We start from the raw sequence: 16934 nt of genomic DNA, 5'->3' as shown, positions 1-16934 counted from the left end.
GAGGAAGTTTTTTTTTTTTTTTTAAACTTAACTTCAAACTCTATTTTCTAAAAATAAAAATATCAAGCGATTCCATGTCCAAACACCTACAAAGATATATACTAACCTCTATTAAAATGTTTGCTTGACTTTATATTAAAAAATTAATCTTTTTATTTTCTTTATCACATTTGATAAAGGGATAGTGCATTATTGATGAAGTTTGAACCCAAAAAATTCTTCACTTCCCTATGAACCTAAAATATTGGAAATAATAAATAGATTCACATAACAAGGAAATTAGTAGCTAAATTCGATAATAAGTAAGCGTAAATTTTGAGAGTGCCCATGCTACATTGCTCAACTTTAGTCAAACAAGTCATTATGTCCAAATTATGAGCTAATGAGTAGTACAAAACAAGAGTCAAAATATTTTTAGTATTGTAAGGAAATACGTATTCTCCTTCTGTTCACTTTTAATTGTCACCTCGTGTTTTTAAGGCTAATTTAACTAACTTTCAAAGTTAAATTAAATTACATTAATTTGATATTTTAAACAATACTCCCTCTGTCCACTATTGTTTGGGAGGTATAATAAAAATAAATGTCCAAAATTAATTGTCAATTTAAATAATCAAGAAATATTTAGTCACTTTTTTTCCAAAAATTTGCTCTTAACGATAGTGTAATTCAATTGAAAAGTTACGTAGACTTTTGATATTTCTTGATATAGTGGAATTATATTAGTTAAATTATACCTTGTATTAAATTTTCCTTGAGGGATGACCTTAACATGACAAACAATTATGGACTAGGAGATAAAAATCTAATATTCAAAAAATATACGAAAAATATTATAAATTTTATTTTTTTTTAAATATAAAAAAAATTATAAAATGTGAATTAAAATACATATAATCTGATTCTAAAAAAAATCGAGTAAAAAAGAAAATCCCGAGTCCCCAAAAAAGAATAGAGGATGGGAACGTAACAAAAATCAAAGAAGCCACGCGCGACCATGAGTTCAGGCTAAAAGACAAGCAAAGAGCATAAAACACTCTCTCTTTTAAGTTAAGGAACTCAAATGATACCAATGGTCTGCCCATCATTGATGTAATGTATGTCCCATTTTAAGTTTTATATACGTGATCTACATGATATAATACATGTAAAATATAAAATTATTACGTAGGCATTCTGTAGGACGAATGTGTCTGTTTGTTCAATATTATATAAGTTTAAGTGTCTACTCGTGCACGTTCAAAGTTAAAAGTCATAGTTGTCAGTTGACGTCAAGTTATGGATCATGTTTATATATTATGTCTGCTTGATCTTAACTGACATATATTTTTGTTTTTAACTTTTAGCTAGTATGCACACAAATAGATGCTTAAATTTGAACAAATAGATATGTACGTCCGATGTGACATAACACATGTAGAATGTCACGCTAAATACACGTGTCTGTTTGTTTAACTTTATACATGTTCAAATATCTGTTAATACATGTTTAAAATCAAATGACATAAATATCAATTGAAATAACGTAAAAGAACATATTTCAGATTGGTAATAAAGAAAGAACTAAAAGGGAATGCTTGTGAAAATATAAAGGGGTGAACTTGTGACCTATATATATTGATTGTACTGCACCACAGGGAGAGCATGCTTGTAATACCAGAGTTAGCCATTTGTTCCTTTTTTTTCTTTTGAATTTTTGTGATGCTACAAAGTAATGTATATATGTATCAGTGTTTCTTAAAGGAAAAAATCATGAGTGCCTCTTGAAATATAATCATATTTGATGATTCTATATCTACTTTTTGAATTATTTTAAGATGAAATAAAAATATTATAAAGTATCGAAATAGTATAGAGAGTGTGTTTATTGTCTTAAAGATATAAGAGAGGCGAAACATATTTAACTAAAAGATGAAAAATACAGACACATATTATATTTTAATTGGACACTTTACAATTAATTTTTAAACATAATTAATTAACATTATCATTGAAATTATTTTCTTTTCTTTCTTTGTAAATTAGAGTCAAATTTATCATTTATTTCGTTAGAGAACAGAAGTGTTATATATTGTCTTTAAGCATTACCCAATTCACTTGATTTAACGATACTTTAGTTTATTCCAAAAGTTATTCTTATATAAAACATAACTACGTCCTTCGTTTCAATTTATAAGACATTTTTCAGATTTTAAAATCTAAACAAGTTTAATTTTTACCGTAAATTTTTCATATGGCTTTTAATTGTGTGAGTTGTCAATTCTTGCGATTTATAATATTTTTTATATAGTTTACAAATATATAGATTTCATTTCAAAAAAATTAAAAATCTCCAGTTTGACTCTTTGAAAAATAAAAAATGTCACATAAATTGAGACCGAGCGAATATTATCTTGGTAGAGTAACCATAATCAAATTAAACTCTATACATTTCAAATTCACACATACATTTTCATTCATTTGAAACAAAACAAATGAAAAATATTGTTGTGACATAACAAGAATATCAAGGAAAATGATAACATATTAATTATTAATTAGTACAATGTGACTAGAAACTTTTGTAAATTACAACAAAACAAGGCAATATAGCCTTAGGATTAAACACATACAACTCATCCAAATTGGAATAAAGTCCAGCAGCTCCACCAATAGAATCATATTCCTCCAAATTATTACTATTGTTATTATTATTATTATTTCCATCCAAATTTTTCTTCACTCTTCCTGCAATTACCCTGCAAACTAACATTGCCCTCTTCTCCTCCTCCTCCACCATCTCCTCCTCCACAACTCTTGCGTTGTCATGCGCCTTCCCGCTCGTCGCGGTCGTCAATATACCTATACGAAATCATTATTATTTACGCGATCCAAAAGTAGTAAAAATATAGAGTTAAGGGTCAAAAACACATCTGAAATATCCATTTTTTTTGTGAGTTACATTCTTCAAATATCCATTATTCTCTACCATTCCCTTTGCATTAAAACACACCTCGATACTGAGTTGATCTAATATTTGTTCCTAATTATTACCAGATGCATGTAGGTCAACTCAGCATCAAGGTTCCTCTTAATACAAAGGAGTGATAGTTGAAGTATGCAACTATGAATTATTGATATATGAATCTTGCGAGAAAAAATGATAGTTTAGATGTGATTTTGATCATTAAAACTCTAAAGTATATATATATAAAAAAAAAGGCATAATACATAAATGCACTCTTTAACTTGGCCTCATTTTATGTTTATGTTCTCCAACTTTGGATATGCACAAGCAGACCCTTAAATATGTATAAAGTTGAACAAGTAGACACCTGAATCCTACGTGGCACAATACATGTAGGAAACCACGTACAATGAAAAATGACATGTAGGATGTCAATGTAGGACATGTGTGTCTATTTGTTCAACTTTATACAAATTTAAGTGTCTACTTCTGCACATCCAAAAGTTGAAGGACATAAATATGATTCGAAAGCAAGTTAAAGGGCAACACTTATGTATTATTATACCTAAAAAGAAAGTCGATCGATTTTCGAACAATAAGTAGTTAATTACCTTTCTTTGTGCCATGCTGAGTAGTAGTAGAGAGCTTGAATCCATTTTTGATGAGATTGCATACATTACAATTAGGTATACTAGTGCACAAATTTGAGGAACCATTTAGGCCAAGTGAACACATGAATGTTGTGCAATGGAACCTTAATAATTCATTCCCATCAGCAATACAACGTGGGTGTTTCTTGACAAGGTTAGTTGCCTTAACCTTAATAGCCTCTCTATATTCCTCAAATCTTGAAATTGTTGTTGGAGTATTGTGGATTTTCAAGATTCTGTCTATCTTGCATACTGGGGTCTTTTTGTTTAACCAACTTGATTGAAATATGATTTCCACTATGTTTCTACTTGTGTCCTCTGGACCTAATTCAGATACTGTCAATTAATATTATTAGTAACATTTTCCATTGTATATATCATAACAACAATTATATATATATTCAGTGAAATATCACAAATAAGGTCTGAACTTTATTAAGATTGTTTTCAAAAGACACTCGAACTTTCATTAGTTGAGAAATCATGAATGAGTACATCTAAAATGAAAAAGATGAAAAGAAATAGGGTAGCATGAGAGATATGGAATTAAGTGGTGGTAGTGTCTCACTTTTACTTGTAACATTTCGAGTTAGAATACTTATTAAGAATATAGTGATTAACATGACTATTTCATTACAGTCACCTTATTAAATGATGTATATTATTTATTAGGTTTTGGAAAATGATTTGAAAATAGGCATAATATATAAATTTTGACTCTAAATCATATTTATGTTCTTTAACTTTGAGTGTATACAAGTAAATATTTAAATTTGTATTAATTTGAACAAATAAGCACACATGTCTTTTATGACATCCTACATGTTATTTTTTTCCTACGTGGTCCTACATGTATTATGTTATGTACGACTCATGTGTTTACTTGTTCAACTTTATACAAGTTTAAGTGTCTACTTGTACATATCCAAAGTTGGAGGACATAAACGTAAAATGAGATCAAGTTAAAGGGTACATTTATGTATTATGCCTTGAAGATAAAAATTAACACCGAAGGTAAAACATGGAAAAAAGGTTGTTCTTGATATGTTGAAAATAAAGTTAAAAGTGAAATTATACTATTGAAATAACAGAAAAGTAAAAGTGAACTGAGGAAGTAATTAATAGGGACTTCCTAGGAAACTGGTGATAGAACCATTAAAATATGTAATATCTCATTTAAAAATTTAAACTACGAGAAAAAAATAAACTTTTATTATTTAATTATATTTTATAACAATAACTTAAAATTTTTGAAGAAATGACATTATAAGTACATATTTGATATTATATTATATTAAACACTATGAAATGAGTACTATACATTATATTATTTGAAATATTTAGTAACAATAATTGTGACTAGACTTCACTCCCTACCCAAAAAATTGTATTAATATTAAAATATGTCAATCAGCCAGAGGGAGACAAGGGTCATGAAGTTCGAGGCTACATGGAAAAGTCTGACCAAAGAATTGAGGAAAAAGAGATTCCTTTTTAAGAATAAAGTAATAACCAATATTGATGAAACAGAGAAATTAAAATAAAATAAAAATTTAGTAACGAAATACTTCCTATATCTCATATTAGTTCGTCAAAAATCATAAATAACCAGATAATTTTACTAATCCATATTATGTTAATAAGATGGACAGCTAACATGAAATAACTGTTTTTAGTATGATGATGAACTAATATGGAACGAAGATAGCAGTCGTAAGTACTTTTTTCGTCCAATATTGTTTGTCATAGTTTCTATTTTTAGAGTAAAACTTTAAGAATTTTGATTTAATATTTTTAAAATGTTATTTTTCATATGCAAAAAAAAAGTGCAATTTATAATACTTTTCATATAGTTTTTGAATATCTAAATTTTTTGTTTAAATTATTCAAATTGATTTAAAAAAAAGCACAACATGACAAATAAAAGTGAAGAGAGAGGGAGTAGTAACATACCAGCATGTCTAACAGCTTGATGAAGTTCCAAATTTTCAAGTTTCATAAAAATGTGTCCACATTCACCACAAATATTTGATCTCAAAGAAGGATCCCTAGCTATTGGATCAACAACCATTCTACACTCATAACAACCTGAAAGTTTCCTAAATGGCATTCCTCTAATCGAGGACGATGTAGCTGGTGAAGTAGTTGAGAGTAATGAAGACGAAGAAGCAGAAGAAAAACTACTAGTGCCATTTAATTTACGCCCTTTGGGAGGCGATGGCGATGGCTCAGACCTATGCATGACCTTTGTGTTGCTACATATAGAGCCAGAACACTTCAATTTCTTGCACTTGTTGTTTTCACCTTCATGTTGAACTTTTGAATTTTTCTCTTCTTTTAGTATTACTTGTTGTTGGCTATGATCTGGTCTTGTAATCACTTGTAGATGTTTACAAGTAAATAGGCTTCTTACAACTGCCCATGAATGTGGTTTTTCTTCTTTTTTTTTACTGGTTTTGGTGTGTTTGATACTGGGATTTCCTCTGCTTTTTTTGGCCATGACAAATAAAAATAAGAGATAATAGGGTAATGTGTTGGTTTTTATAAAAAATAAAAATAGATGAGCATCTCTTTTTTTTACTCTTTTTAAGTCTCAGAGCCAGCCAGAGTGGGCTTTAATTTTTTTATGTGTGTGTGCTTTGGAATAATGAAATGTGAAAACAGGTGGGGGAGTGGAGTGTGGAGTAAAAAGAGGGAAGAGTCCTTTTCTTGTTATGCAGAATTCTGAAATGTGGTTTTGTGGATCTTTGCTTATAATTATTACTGCCAACCATTTCTTCGGTCTATGGAAAATAATCTATGTATCGTATAAAAAGTTAGAGGTACTTTATTAGAGTATTGTCCTGATTTTCTTATCGTATTTAAATTTTATTTTTACCTTGAAGAAAATTAAAGTATTACCATAATTATTTAAAGTTTTGGAGTAGTTAATCCTTTTCTAGTAAGAAAAGGTTTTAGGACGGTATAAATATAGGTTTGTTTCTTCGTACACAACATAACAATAGAATCCACAATATAGTCGTTTAGAAACTTTTATTTATGGGGAGATTTTATTCTCTCTACGGTTTCAATATTTTTCTTTATATTAGTTTTTCTTATAATAATATTATGTTTCTAGTATAAGTTTTTGTTATCTGATTTATCAACCATATGGTTTGCGAATTATAAGCTTCTCTATGACACTCTAATCACCTCTTCAGAATCTAACATGAAGTTCAAGGTCGGAGCTACATTAATTGGACATCTTTTGTTGAAAAAATTATATTGCATATAAAAGTAAAATGATAAGCAAAATAGTTAAATAACATATTCTGGACATTCTTAACACAATGATGTATTGTAGTCTAATGATTTTAGGTGTCTTTGAAAAAGTCAAGACATGAGAAACTTAAAGTGTTCAAGTGTTTGTATTTTACTAGCTCTTTTTTCACTGGTAAAGTCCATCTATATCATACTCTCTTTTTTTAATTTTATTAGCTATATTAAGTTGAATTTGTTATTGTTGCTAGTTAAATTACTACTACGCCTACACAGTTGATGGTCTCTTTAACCATTATTGTTCTCTTTTTCTGTTGTTTTTTCCAATGTTACTATAAATCTTGGGATATTTTTATGAAAATAAATCATTTAAGATTGTGAACTTAAACATTTAAGAAAGTTTCAGTTCTCTAGGTACTCTTTTTTTTTTTGGTTTAATGTGTCTGTGTTGAGGGTAAAAATGGTTAACTGGACTAGCCTAAGAAGTAGGCCTAATATGTACTATTGTACTAATTTTTATATATATATATATATTATTGTGATATGTTAATCAAATTCTATTTTATTTTAACTTTTTTAGAAAGAATTGAAATCATATAATTATATAAAAGAGAATATTGGACATTCCTACGTAGCGCCACCATAAATAAAAATTTTCTTTTAATTTATTTATTTTCAAAACTAACCTTCGTCTTTCATGAAAAGTTATAACATTTATGAAAAGTTGCGATATTGATGAAGAATTGTGAGTTTTATAAAGAGTTGCAACTTTTTTGAAAAGTTGTGACTTCAATAAAAAGTTGCAACTTTAATGAAAAGTTGCGACTTTAATGAAGAGTTGTTGTGACATAACCGAAGGGTTGCAACTTTTCCCATTAGTTGTAAAATTTCTGATAAGGCACAATAAATATTTGTCCGAACCATCCTTTGTTCATAGAATAAATAGAGAGTTTTTCTCTCATTTTAGAAAAACGAAAATTCTGAATCTCCTCTTCTTCTTCTTCATAATTAAATATTTATGCACCTTGCTCCAGTTGAGTGGCTAACAGGCATCATTGCTTATGTTACAAATCCTGGATGTATTTTTACAGTCATTAATTTATGTGTATATATTATTAAAGATAAATGATAAGATGTAAAAATTTCTGTTCCTTTACATTGTTAGTGATTCTTATTACATATTCTTGTGTGTAAGATAATATAGAATTTTAGGTTTAATAACCGATAGATTTTAAGTATCATTTTATAAAGGGAAAAGGGTCTGATTTACCCCTGAACTTTATGATTTGGAGCTGATATACCCTCCGTTTAAAAAATGGTCCACATATGCCCCTGCCGTTATAGAAATGGCCCATATATACCCTTTTACTTAACAGACCAATATTTAATAAATTAAAAATTCATTTCTTTATGCTTTAATATGAGAAAATGCCACGTGGCTCTTAAAATACCCCATCCAATTAATTTTTACCAACCCGACCCAATTGAATTCAAGAAAACCCGACCCGACCCAATTGAAAACAAGAAAACCCCACCCACTCCTAACCCATTTCATTCTATGGTGTTAAAACCTAACAATGAAAATTATCGAAAGGAACAAAATTCTAAAGAAAACTTCCCACACAAGACAAATCAAGAATTTGTTAGGGTTTCGGTGAGCTCTAAACTGGCGTCCATCAATTTCGATATCGTTCAAAATCTTATGTAAGTTTCTACTACTTTCTTCCCTTTTCTTTTAAGGATCTCTCGTGTTAAAAATATAGGGTAAAATGTAAGAAAAGTATAACTGGGTTTACTTATGTGCATTTTCCCCTTAACATTCTGTCCACGGAAGGTTTATTTTCTTACTTTAATACATGAGTTTATCTCTTTGAATGCAAAGATGAAATCTTTGTTGGTCCCCAAATAGTTATGGTCTCTTTAGGATTTTAAAATTCATTTTTCAGTTGGTTGGTGTTAAATGCTAAGGTGGTCCCTATTATGTCTAAGTTATATGCTTGTTGCAGGTGTCATTTTACAGGATGATTGAGAAAGTGTATATTGTTTTCAACTATGGGGGCAATTGGGTAATTTATCCAAAGCTGGAATACAATATAAAATTTCAGCACACCTGGTATTATAATACTTGCTTTGTTTGTTATGATAATCTGTGTGAAGCTTTTACTTCCAAATTTGGATTTAGGGAAGTTCAACAATTGTTGGTCACTGGTCCATCTGGTACTTATTATGTAATTGAAGATAATGATGGAATTAAGGCTCTTCAATACTTATTTTCAAAAGATTTCAAGGTGATAAATTTTTATGTTATAGATGCTCATGAATTGAGAGTTTCTGCCACAAATATCATATATCATACCGAATCATATTTTGTGGATGTTGAAGCTGCTACTGGTTGTGATTATAGTGATGTGGAGGATGATACCCTTTATGAAATGGGCGACAATTGTGAAATTGTTGAATATAATGCTGAAGTGCTTCAACATTATGAACATGAAAAAGAGAGAGTTGTGAGTGATGGACTTGAAAAGTTTAAGGAATTATAAATGGGTATGACCTTTAAGACTATACAAGAAGCAAGGCAGGTTGTTAGGTTTTATGCTATGGCTAACAAAAAGAGTTGAAAACAAAAAAAAAGTGATACAAAAAGAATCAGGTATGAGTGTTATGATGGTTGTCCCTTTACTCTTCTCATATCTAAGGATGGAAAATCAACAACATTTAAGGTTAAAACATTGAAGCCTAAGCATACTTGTGGTGATTCTTTTGTTAATCCATTGGCAACTTATCTTACCTTGGCTGTTTATTTTAAGGATGAAGTTCAAAATGATCCAAAATACCTTATCAAAGACATGAGAGGAATTCTTGAAAAAAAGTTCAAGTTGAATGTCTCAAGATCCAAACTAAAAAGAGTCAAAACAATGGCTCTTGATAAGTTGGAAGGCAGTTTCAAAGATGACTACAATAGGCTTGAAGCTTATGGTCAAGAACTTAGACAATCAAATCCAGGATCTGATGTGGTAATTAATATCTCTAAAGATGCACTTGAACAAGGCATAAGAAGGTTTTTGAGAATGTACATTTGCTTCAAGGCTTTGAAGGATGGATGGAAAAGTTTAAGACCTATAATTGGTTTAGATGGAACGTTTCTCAAAGGAAAATGTAAGAGGCAACTATTAGTAGTTGTTGGGCAAGACTCTATGAATCATTTCTACCCAATAGCTTGGGCGGTGGTGGAAAAGGAAAACAAAGGAACATGGACATGGTTTATTCAGTCGTTGAGGATTTCGTTGGAGCTTAAAAATGGTGAAACTGTGACATTTATGTCCGATATGCAAAAGGTAGCTTTAAAATATATTTTTTATTTATTGCCTTTTCTTTATCTTTTTTCTTACCGTCATTTATTTCTTTTCGATTTTAGGACCTGTTGGATGTTGTAGCTAATGTTCTTCCAGAAGCACACCATAGGTTTTGTATGAGGCATATAGAGTCTAACTGGTGCAAGAACTGGCGGAGTGGTGAAGAGAAAAAATTAATGTGGTGGTGTGCATGGAGTACCTATGAAGAAGAATTCAAAGACACTTTGAAGGTGTTAGGAAAGGTGGATGAAGATTCAGCTGGTGATCTTCTTCATTTTCCTGCAATTAAATGGTGTAGGGCATATTTTGATACTCAATGTAAGAATCTGATGGTAGACAATAACTTCACCGAGTCTTTTAACAGTTGGATACTTGAAGCGAGACATAAACCAATCATCAAAATGTTGGAGGAAATAAGAGTAAAGGTGATGAATATGTTGGTGAAAAATGAAAAAATGGACAGAAAATAGCAAAATGATATCAGTCCAACGGCTATGAAATTGTACAATGACTATCGATTAATAGCTACCAATTGTACAGTTGAGTTCAATGGAGATTATGGTTATGAAGTGAAAGATGGAGACACGGACACACATACAGTGAATTTGGAGTTGAAGAAATGCACTTGTAGATTATGGGACTTAGGTGGAATACCATGTCACCATGCCATCAAGGCACTTTTGCATAAAAAGAATGGAACCATTGGAAGAGGTTCATTACTGGTACAGAAAAGAGGCTTATTTGTTAACATACAAGCACAAGTTGCAACCAGTTAGGGGTTCTCAATTCTGGAAAGTCGACCCTGCTCAAGCAATGGAACCTCCAGAAATGGTAAAACTTGTTGGCAGACCCAAGATGAAAAGAAATAGAGAAACTGATGAGGCAAGTTTGAGAAAAGGAGCATGGAAGCAGTCAAGAAAAGGAACTCTAATGAGATGCAACAAGTGTGGTGATTTCAATCACAATGCTAAGGGATGTTATAAGGTAATATCTCTTAGTTTTTTCTTTTAGTTAAAGGTGTTCATTTTTGTCAATAACAACAATTTTTTTTTGGTTGAAGGACCACGAAGAAGGTGAGAGTTCACACGAAATAAATAAGAAAGCAAGCAGTCAAGAGTCGAGGAGTCGAGCAGGAAAAAACTCTACATGTAGTGCCACTATAGTGTATGAGATAGAAGCTTCACCCCAACATTTTCAGACGCAACACTCTACTGCATATGGTCCTGAGATCGGGAATGAAGAAGATCCAACACTACGACCAATGGTAATTTCTGAGACAGAAACAAGGATGGAAAAGAGGTCTCGAATATTTGAAGGAATAAGAAGCAGGAAGATTGTTTTTAAAGGAGATGCAAGAGGAATCTCGACCCCTTTGGATCTACCATATTCACCAAAGAAGACTACTTGGAAGGGAAAGAAAGCAGTCACGACTGGTCAGTTACAAGCTGAAGTAAAGAAGAAAAGAGTGAAGCAAATGGCAATGAAGGGCAAACAACCCGTGGATACTAATGATGATCTAGTTTAGAAGTCATTGTGTGGTTGATAATTTTTTGACATTAGGTGGTTATTTTGGATTGTTTTCAGACATGATTATGCTTTAATACATGAACGCAATCGTGGTTCTTCGCCAACTAAATTCTCTGCTTTTATAGCTTTAGATGATGGTAGAAATCAAACTAATTTGAAATGTGTCTAGTTCAACAAGATTCAATGATGTGTTCAAGTTCTTACTCATTTGGTTGTTCTCTTTAGTGATGTAGTCTCAGAGAGTTTTAAGTTAAGATTATGAACAATATTCGATAGCAGAAAATAAAGCTGGGAAATCAGAGGATGGCTCATTGAGAGGGAGGGAGGGGGTTTGCAATGCAAAATCCTAACGGAACAATTATTGAACAATACTTAAACATGAACTGACTAGATGAGCATTTAGCATATAGTTGCAAGATGATGCTTAAGCTTGATACTGGACGAGTACTGAATTTTTCTGATAAAAGATGAGTATCAAATTAATTACTCAAACCAAAGTAGTTAACATGGCATCTTAAGATGTAAAAGTGAAGTAGTATAAGCAAAACATGATAAACAGGCTTTTTGGCACATCAAGAAAATTGGCAGTCAGAAAGGGCCATATATTATTTTCGTTGTTGAGCCATAGACGATCCTTTTAGCTGACAAGGGCAATAGTAAGAAGTCAGCTAGGTGTCTTACTTTTTCTACTAAAAATATGGTACTTATTCTAGTGACCTAATCTTCCTTGACAATTCGGAGAAGTGCTAAGTTGCTTCACATGTATTGCGAAAAAACGACTAGTACTATTTAATATGATGTTACTTCAATTTTATTTACTGGAACAATAACCAAACTTTTGTGAACTATATGGAGAAGAAGGGGAGAATTGGCTTTTTAGGTCACTTGCAATTTTTTTAGTTTTATGTTTTTATTACAAGTTACAAGTTATCTTCACTTTTACGCATAAGAAATCTGAAATGGCCATTTTCTTCTGTTCTTTTAGAGATCTTAATTCCTCGAGAAAAAAGTTATTTGTGATTCAATCGGTAAATAAACCTTTGTGTGTACTAGACTTTGCCAAGAAATTGTGACAAGGCCTGGTAGGACCAACAAAGTAGAAATTTGGAATTCTCATAACACTACTATGAAAAGCAGAATGTGTTTAGTGTAGGTATTTCCTCATGAATTGCATGAGTTCAAGTTATTGACTATGTTGGCAAGTGGGATTGTTATTGCTGATATCTTCAGATGTATTTTTCGGTGTATGTTTCCATAATGTAGATTTGGTGAACTTTTTAGTCATCCACATGCTTTATTCCTTTTTCCAATATTTGTCCTTAGTGATTAACCGCAGGCTACTGCATTTTGACATGATGTTGGTGAAGCATTGCTAATATTTTGATGAAAATGTTTCAAGGAAATTTATGTATGGTGAGGGAGGGTCAACCCCAACATATTTTGAGACTACAGGTGAATTTAAATTTGTCTTGTGTGGCAAGTTTTCTTTAGAATTTTGTTCCTTTCGATAATTTTCATTGTTAGGTTTTAACACCATAGAATGAAATGGGTTAGGAGTGGGTGGGGTTTGGTTTTCTTGAATTCAATTGGGTCGGGTCGGTAAAAATTAATTGGATGGGGTATTTTAAGAGCCACGTGGCATTTTCTCATATTAAAGCATAAAGAAATGAATTTTTAATTTATTAAATATTGGTTTGTTAAGTAAAAGGATATATATGGGCCATTTCTATAACGGCACGGACATATATGGACCATTTTTTAAACGGAGGGTATATCAGCTCCAAATCATAAAGTTCAGGGGTAAATCAGACCCTTTTCCCTTTTATAAATTATGTAATATAAATTTCTCATGCAAAGTACGAATATTTTTATTAATTTATTATATAATTAATTATGATAGTTGTTTGCATTATTTGACACATATGCTTGATCTGATGTAATGTAATGAAAAATGTGTAGCATCAAATTTATAAGATACCTGATACAAGGAAAATAATACATAAAAGAAAAAGTCAAAGTAATCTCAATTATAGTAGATCTTAAAAATGAATAATAATTCAACTAATATTGAGGTAAAATGAAAATCACTTTTTTTTTAAAAAAATATATCAAGAGAAGCTAAAAATTAACTAAATACAAAATTCTTTTTATTATTACTAGGACAAAACTTGAGAATATCTCATATGGCATGCCAATTAGCACTCACACACAAAATAAACAGGTATGTTTTATTATTGCTTCGTTTATTTTTATTTGTCATACTAGTAAAATTATCTATGTCTTACATGAAAATTTATATTACAAAATTTAAAAAATAATACTTAAAACTTACTGATCATTAAAACTATAACATTATATTATTTTACATACAAAATTATATAGTAATGAATATTACTAATGTAAAGAAAAATAATTATTATAATATTTTATTATTTATTCTCAATTAATTAACTATAATTTGATTTTATAATTTATCCTTTTGCTTTTAGAAAGTTTTACTATTTGATATTTTTGGGAATCAAATGAACGTCAACCTGAGATATTAAATTTTCTAATAAATAAATAATCGTTGGTGAAGGGATAAACAAATTTTAAAAGGTTGAAAAATGAATAAATATTCTAATTCTATAGTAGAAAGTTCAGCACTATCTTTTGCTTTACATATATCATTTTAAAGTTTTCCATTTTAATATATCATAAGTAATTATTAAAACTGAAAATTAAAGGGAAAATATATCATATTGGACAACAATTCAACTTATTATATATACTTGAAAGTGTTAAATATTACACAAAACTATTCAGTTTGTTTGGGTGTTTTTAAAAATAAATATATTAGAGAGATATAGTTCACTTTGAAACTACACTTTTTTTCTAATCGTAATGTCGAGAAACACATTTATTACTTCAAGAAAAGTATTTGCTACATGCACTAAACTTGACAATCTGTCCACGCTTCATATTAATTATTGAATATGAGCAATTAATTTATCGTGTAGTTATTATTGTATTTGAGATTAAAAGAGGCTCCAATCTATTAATTTATTTTTTGATGTTTTTTAAAAATCAATACCAGAGTGATAGAAATCAGTTTGAAACTACACTTTTATTTCAATCGCATTATCGAGAAACACATTAATTATTTCACGAAAAGTATTTACTACATGCACTAAACTTGACAATCTATATATACTTCATATTGAATATGAGCAATTAAGTTATTGTATAGTTATCCATTTCTTTGGTAATAAAAGAGGCTCCAGTCTAGTAATATTTCTCTATAGGTCATCTGACACATCCTCGAACCCATGTAAAAAATTTATTCCGACCTCTTTCCCTAGCTTCCTTCGCACATCAAGGTGTGATAATGTTATAAAAATCTTTATGTCCTTACAATGACATACCAAATTTGAATTTTGTCTTCAATAAATGGTAGTATAAATCTTGAGGAGATTTTATATTGTGCCTTCAACAATTTCAGTAGAGAAAATTTGCATGAACAATTAATATCATAAACATAAATTAATGACTGTAAAAAATCATACCAGGATCAGTAACAATAGAATGAAACAGAAAGGAAAAAAACTTAGTCCACAGAATGTACCGTGTCTTCTTAAGGATATTATTCCCCGCTAGTATTCGAGGTTTAAAGGAATAGATCCTCTTATGATCTGGAACGATTCTATTATCCAGTGTATTGATACAAAAATAATGGTGTCAGTGAGTCATTCAACAGGAGCAAAGTACACGGATATTTAATTGTACATAAGAAGAAGAAGAGGAAGAAGTTCAGAATTTTCATCATTTTAAAATGAGAGGAATCCTCTATTAATAGATAACAAAGAGTAGTGTGAACAAATACTTATTGTGCCTTATCGTAAAGGTCACAACTTTTTGAAAAAGTTAATCCTTCGAAATGGTCTCAACCTTACTTAAAAGTTGCAACTTTTCATAAAAGTCGCAACTCTTCATAAATGTCATAAATTTTCATGAAAGAGGAAGACTATTTTTGTGATAAATAAATTTAAAGGGAATCTTGATTTGTGGTGGCACCATGTAGGCAAATTTAGGATTCTCTTTTATATATATGTGTGTGTATGTGTGCGCGTGTGTGCGTGTGCGTGATGATGATTTGAATTGAGTGAAAACTATTTATACTATCTAATTTTATTTCTTCAACTTTGAGAAATAGAATCACAATCCAATCTATCGGGCCGTGCGGGCACCTAATCTAATGCCTAAGTAGGGATATCCTCAATTCTCAAACCATTTTAAGACATGCGGAAGACTAAGAAAAGAGAACGATTAACATTCATAAGATTCTTTTATAAAATGAGAGTTTCAACTTGAGTTAAGACTTGTAAAGTAATTAACATCCCGGGGATCTGATCTATACCGGTACAAGAGCTACTAAGAGTACAAGGTATAACAAAATTATAAATGATACAACTTATACCATGTAGAAGGAAAAGTAGAAGCTGTTGAAAATTGCATTCGTCTTCACCTATGAAACATTAATGATCATGTAACCAGACTATGCCCAAAAAGGCATAGCAAGAGTAGTATCAGTACAACCGAAGGAGGTTCAAAATCTGTAGAAATAGATAGCTGAAAGGGGTTTGACATCTACTATATATACATATAAACTTATTTTAACCAAGTATAACTAATATAATTTTCTGCCGAAGAGAGTTCGGATGAACCCCCTTGTATGAAGGTAGCTCCGTCCTTGAGTACAACCACACGTACTGGTAGACATTATTGGTCAATCCAATACTCACAACATAATATAAGAAATTGGCTAACAAGAAACATGCAATAAGACTGATCGCTCCTCTTTCTTTATATTTTTCATGCCCTTACTTCATCACTATTACCCCTAAACTTATAATCGTTATAGTACGCCTATCAAGACTTGTTAAAAACCTAATGCAATAAAGAGGGTGGTATGGGACTAAGGCTTTATAACGTATAGTCATATATTTTCAAAATGTGTAAATTTAGTTAGTATTTTGGTCATAGATTTCTAAACATTATTGACAAGTCATTTTTAGTGAAGTTTTATCATGCATTTGATTATAAATTTTGTTGAAATAGATGACTCTAAAAAAAAATACAATTTATATCAATAAGTTCTAAAAACTCTTAATATCATTATAAACATTAAAAAAAAGATCAAACAACAAACAGAACTAC

At 30.4% G+C, this 16934-nt stretch overlaps 2 protein-coding genes across 3 annotated transcripts; one reads left to right on the top strand and one right to left on the bottom strand.

Moving 5' to 3' along the window:
* Positions 1 to 2506: 2506 nt before the first annotated feature.
* Positions 2507 to 7305, bottom strand: LOC101254557 (uncharacterized). Its single transcript, XM_004250518.5, has 3 exons — positions 5551 to 7305; positions 3559 to 3933; positions 2507 to 2841 (listed from the first exon to the last, which is right to left on the bottom strand). Exons 1-3 carry the CDS (start codon positions 6095 to 6097, stop codon positions 2552 to 2554), a joined length of 1212 nt encoding a protein of 403 aa, XP_004250566.1. The 5' UTR covers positions 6098 to 7305; the 3' UTR covers positions 2507 to 2551.
* A 2399-nt stretch (positions 7306 to 9704) lies between these two features.
* Positions 9705 to 11945, top strand: LOC112940373 (uncharacterized). 2 transcript variants are annotated; one of them, XR_011212349.1, is made up of 3 exons: positions 9705 to 10193; positions 10274 to 11195; positions 11272 to 11945. XR_011212349.1 is itself a non-coding variant. In XM_069291263.1 (3 exons), exons 2-3 carry the CDS (start codon positions 10875 to 10877, stop codon positions 11734 to 11736), a joined length of 786 nt encoding a protein of 261 aa, XP_069147364.1. In that variant the 5' UTR covers positions 10066 to 10193; positions 10274 to 10874; the 3' UTR covers positions 11737 to 11945. The 2 variants fall into 2 exon arrangements, 1 of the variants encoding a protein (XP_069147364.1); XM_069291263.1 differs by having other exon boundaries at positions 10066 to 10193.
* Positions 11946 to 16934: the final 4989 nt, after the last annotated feature.

Source organism: Solanum lycopersicum, chromosome 11 (genome assembly GCF_036512215.1).
Source record: "Solanum lycopersicum chromosome 11, SLM_r2.1".
NCBI classification, from domain to species: domain Eukaryota; kingdom Viridiplantae; phylum Streptophyta; class Magnoliopsida; order Solanales; family Solanaceae; genus Solanum; species Solanum lycopersicum.
Note: the sequence above shows the minus strand (reverse complement) of the source record. Positions and strands in the feature narration are given on the sequence as shown.